The sequence below is a fragment of the Garra rufa genome, chromosome 22, assembly GCF_049309525.1.
Source record: "Garra rufa chromosome 22, GarRuf1.0, whole genome shotgun sequence".
NCBI lineage: Eukaryota > Metazoa > Chordata > Actinopteri > Cypriniformes > Cyprinidae > Garra > Garra rufa.
Genome location: NC_133382.1, coordinates 2,651,193 through 2,656,611, shown reverse-complemented (window position 1 = coordinate 2,656,611; position 5,419 = coordinate 2,651,193). Strand labels below are relative to the sequence as shown.

At 37.2% G+C, this 5,419-nt stretch overlaps 1 protein-coding gene across 1 annotated transcript; it reads right to left on the bottom strand.

Moving 5' to 3' along the window:
* Positions 1-4,251: 4,251 nt before the first annotated feature.
* lrrc18b (leucine rich repeat containing 18b) lies at positions 4,252-5,419 on the bottom strand. Its single transcript, XM_073827655.1, has one exon. The coding sequence runs from the start codon at positions 5,417-5,419 to the stop codon at positions 4,652-4,654; it is 768 nt and encodes a 255-aa protein (XP_073683756.1). The 3' UTR covers positions 4,252-4,651.

Sequence of the window (5,419 nt, the reverse complement as noted above, 5' to 3'; positions counted from 1 at the left end):
CATATAATTTTCCCATGTCAGCCATTTTGGATGTTGGCCATTTTGAATTTTGTACTAAATGCTATATTTTACGAACGCATTGACGCATCGTTACAAAACTTGGTATGGGTTATCAGCAAGATGCCCTAAAGAAGCCTGAGAAGCTTTGAGCTAATCAAATCAAATATTTACATGCTTAAACTTCGGGTGTGGTCGACTTATTGTCACGGGAGTCACCCTTTTAGACTCCTGAATCCTTGCTGAGTCCAGCGATACCAAACATGCCAGGTTTTGCCTTATGCAATGTTGCATTTTGGCGCTTAAAAAACATTTGCCAATATATTAGAAACTGTTACTCCTATTGACACACACACAAAAAAAAAACAATTCCGAAACATTGCGTGCCGGATATATATTAATGCCCAATTGCCAAAATTTTAATAGTAAGTGGCAAAAAAGTCAAGTCAGCCATCTGTCATTTTTTCTCTTCTCATATTGAAAAAATGTCTATAACTCCAAAACGAAATGATATATTTTTGCCAATTTTGGCACACATATGTATGGGCATACTTTAAGGACACACAAAAAATTTGGTGGAATTGTGCCTCTTGGTGACGCTATAATTGAACAAAACATGAAATTGCCATTGACTACAATAGAGTATTATGATATAAAATGCTACATTTTTACCAATGCATTGGTGTACCATTACAAAACTTTGTATGTACAATCAAGACCATGGCTTGAAAGTATTCAAAACGTTTTAAGACAGTGCCACCTTGTTGTGATAACCAATTATATTGTACTACTAGTGTTTTTTTTTTCACCCATTTTGACTAAAATCACATTAAAAATGGCTTCAGTTACTTATTGCTGCACTTGTTCTGATTCTTTCCTTGCCTAGTTCTTGGCCCCATAATTAAAGAGCTAAATTTTATTTTGAAACTGTTATAAAGGTGACATACTCTAATGTTTATAAATAAAACACATATTAATTTCTCAAAAAAATTTTTTTATTTAATTTGAAAGATTTTCAAATAATCCATTACTGTTTTTTACTGGTTTTATTTTACTGCTCTCAAACTTAGACCACCAGAGTCGGAGATGATTTTCTGTGGAAAATGTGTGTATTTTGGTTCGTCTTTGATCCACTTTAGCATAATAGCAGTGTTGAGTTTTGTTTACTTTGACTTCTGGTGGGAGTAATCGGATTACAGACCTCTTTCAAATGACTCATCTCAAGATGTGGATCACCAAATAACAATACGCCAAACATCATAAGCTCCTTCAGTTATTGGTGCTTACGGTTAGGAATAAGCATGGTTTGGTTTGCCAGTACTTTACTTCTTTTAAATTATACAATGCGCGGTTTCTATAATGTACATACAGTACTGTACCAAAAACCTGGGCATTTTCCTATTACTCAGATTTCAGAGTGAATATAATCGTCTGCATTTATGTTTACTGAATAAAGAGAGAAATCTTTTCAGGCATTTAAAATGTCAATTGTCATGTTATGAGCAGATCCTCAAAACAGTGCCAATGTGGGAGAATCAATAGAATTGAGCCGAGTGTTAATTAGGAAACTGTTCCTCAAGAGAAATGAGAAAAAATCAATATGGACATAATTACATTCACCAGCACTTGTTCTTCCCAACAAAAGTTGATGATTGTGAAAGTAATTAATCTGTTTGTTGAAGCTCTGCCGTAAGTATTTGGAAGATATTGCTGACCTTACAAGCTCTTATAAGCTTTATTCCGCTTAGTTGTACTTTAAGTAGTTAATTGTTTTTTGGTATTTTTCTGAATGAGATTATATTTTAGCTTCAAATAATTGACATTTATATTTATTCAATAGCCTAAAGCTTTAGTAAATAGACATAGCAACATCTGGACCCCTTAAAATGACAGGTGTAGTGCTCACACTTTCCAGATGTGATTCTAATGTTACTGTATCTCCTATAGGGGGCAAGAGTGAGAATTTAGGCTGTTTAGATCTTTGCTGCAGCCTAGTGGAACATACAAGCTATTGCATGATAAATCTGAACAGTATTATACAGGGTTCCTCAAATCTTACCCTGGAGGGCCAATGCGCTGCAGAGTTGATCTCCAACCCTGATCAAACTCACCTACTTGTGATTCTCTAATGATCCTGAAGAGCTTGACTAGCATGCTCAGGTGTGTTTGATTAGGGTTAGAGCTAAACTATTCAGGAAAATGGATCTCGTGGGCCAGATTTGAGGATCCCTGGTATAAAACATGCCTTCAATTTTCTGATTGATAATTTATACTTTTTTTTTTAGCTAAAGGCCTTTTAGTAAAATTGTAAAAATGTCCACCTTCAGCTCGTGGTATTTTGCTGTAAAATCTTTAATGATTTTCATAATGTAAATAGCAAACATAAATCACATCTGCATATTTCAGCATATTTTTACATTTGTTTGGAGTTCTGAAACTGAGGTGTTTGAGTAGTATGAGCTCCATATTCTCACTACATCATACTATACGAGCCATAAAAACCTGATGTATCAAATATGATACAAAAAAAAAAAAGCAAAACAATATTAGTAGACTATTGCACAAGGGATTGAAATCGTGTTCTAGAAAAGCCAGTGAGATGTAAGGTATTACTTGCTTAGACCCAGAGCCAACAACCTTTGCTTTTTTGAGAGTCATTTGGGTTTCATTCACATTATCATTGCATTACCCATTTATTATCTGAATCTTTATGGATTGAACATTCTTATTACATTTGTGATGTGAAAGTCAATAACAGATAATTGCTCTCTTTCTGCAAGTCTGTTCATGTCTCATAGAGATACACTGGGGATCCCTTTATGAACATGCAACATTTTTTAAAATTCAGATTTATTATGATTTCATGAAATAAAACAGTAATGTGCAGCGCTTAATGCTAATTTATATGCACATTTAGACAGGATTAGGACCTAAATGACAAAATGTAAATGTGAACAAACTCAGCTCATTTTAAGACATGGCCCCTTTAAATGCCACCGAGCTCTGCTCGCCTTGCCCCTCTCTGGGATTACGAGACATAGGGGAGAGCGGGGGACAACCTAACACTTTTTGAATTTTGCGGTTTATGTAAATCCACTTGGGGTTCAGAGTACAATTTTTCATCCACATTATTTTCACACTTGTCTAGTACAAATATATCGCTTTGTTTCATATTTACAGTGTATACGTTTTTCGTTATTTACCTCAAAAGAAAGGAAGTGAAACGTGACAACATGCCCCATAGATGGGGTACATTGTAACATCTGAGGGGCACGTTGTAACACGACCATATGACAGCTTAAAATGTTATCTGATCGAATGAAAAAAATATACACAACAAACTAAAATATTTTGTCAGTAAAATACATGTGTTAACTTTTTCAAATGAAGTAATGACGTTTTTTTAAAAAATAAAAATGATCTAATTTTGGAGTTTGACAATGAACATATCGCAACAATGCTTTGGACGGCTCTGATCGCAACACACAGCTGTACAGTAGTTCAAAACAATGTGGACAAATAAATGAAACACATATAGACATTCAGAAAAACTCTCCCGTCCCTCCACACACAGCTTTTATAGAACACCACACACAAAAACCAGCCAAAATGTTTTACATTTCTTGAAATAATAACATCTGAACATTAAACATTGATTGTCAGCCTTTATTCACCTTTTTCTTATGATTTCTTATCAAAATCCTTAGAAGTAAATAGTGTAAATTGCATCGCTAATGTCATAGAATAGCATAGTTTAATAACAGCGGGGCATATTGTCACACAGTGTTACAACGTTCCCCATCTGCGCGACTGGAGTTTAAAACAGGTTAGTGTCTTCTGCTGGTTTGTCAAGCATTAATAAACTATCTAAACTGATAAATACCAAATTGGAGATTAAAATAATAGCAGTTTTGTCTAACTTTAAATGAATACTAAAAACAGAAATAAAAAGTTTATTTCCGCCAGTAATGTACTTTTACTATGGTAAAATAAATATTCAGCAATATCTTCAAAATGCTTTTGAATTTTGGTGACCATTTTTCTCTGCATATTGTTGCTATGGCAACTAGTAAATACCGTAAATTTGGTTATGCTAGCGTGTGTGTAAATATTTGAACCACGTGTGTTACAATTAACCCCGCGTTAGGTTGTGCCCCGCTCACCCCTATAATGTTTACTTTATCCGCGTTTAGCCGCGTTCAGCGGCGAAACTTGCCAACAAGCACATTATTAAGAAAGGCCATTCACAAAGATGCATAAAAAATCTTTATATTCACTTCTAAGCTGCATCTGGAATGAGTCACACGAACACAAAGGCATATGCAGACCGGGATCAGGATTTTTTATTAAAAAATTCTGCAGATACCCTGTAAATAGTGAAATAAAATTCCTTCCTTGGTATTTGTTGATATTTGTGCATTGAAAATATTTTTGGGCTAGTTAAATTCATTTCCGGGCTATCAAAATCTAACGGGGCTACAAGAGAATTTGAAATTTTTGCGAGCCCTGTAATAATGAATGTCCCATTCAAACTGTGCCTTTATTAGTGTTATGAATTATATCCCCACTTTTTCTGTACACGTGCCGACAAGATAGATTTGGAATGTTTTGGGATTGACGAGATTTATTCTGCACTTTATTCTAGTCTACATGTTCACCTCCACAAAGCCTGGTTCTCCTGTGCTACAGAGTTTGGCGTTATGAGTCCAGCAAAGATAGACTTCCTTAGTGTAGAAGCAGCACTTATTCGACTGTCTAACTTCTCTCTTTCCTCCTTACACCTCTTGAGGCAGTCGATACACAGGCAGTCCTCCCGCACTAGATACAGACACTCCACTCTTTGGATGGTGTCCACCTCCTGAGACTCGTCCGTAGGGATGGGGTTGGATTTGACGTTCAGCTTCTGCAGCTTTGGGAGGTTTTGGATGCACTTGGGCAAATGCGTCAGGAGGTTGTTGAAGAGCCCCAGTTCTCTCAGCTCTTTGAGAGCAGCCACAGATGGAGGTAGAGTCTCGATGCGGTTCATTCCCAGGTTGAGGACCCTTAGGTTCTTCAGGAGCCCCAGCTCGTGCGGCAGGCTGGAGGCGGTCAGGTGGTTGTTGCACAGGTTGAGGCTGCAGAGGTTGTGCAGGCGGCTGATAGCTGCAGGAACCTGCTCCAGATGGTTGCTGTGCAGATCCAGCAAACGCAGGTTCACAAACTTGTCGATGGTGTCTGGGATCTTCTTGAGGAGGTTGCGGCTGAGGTCCAGCTCATCTACGTCGCAGAGCTTCAGGATGCACTTTGGAAATGTGGCGATGGCCATGTTGCTGAGGTCGAGGCGACGCTTGCCATCAACGGTCACCTTCAGAGCGTTCTTAGCCATCTTGAGTGTGATTTTTCTACCGGATGGTTCACTTGATTTCTTCTTTCCCTTCACCAT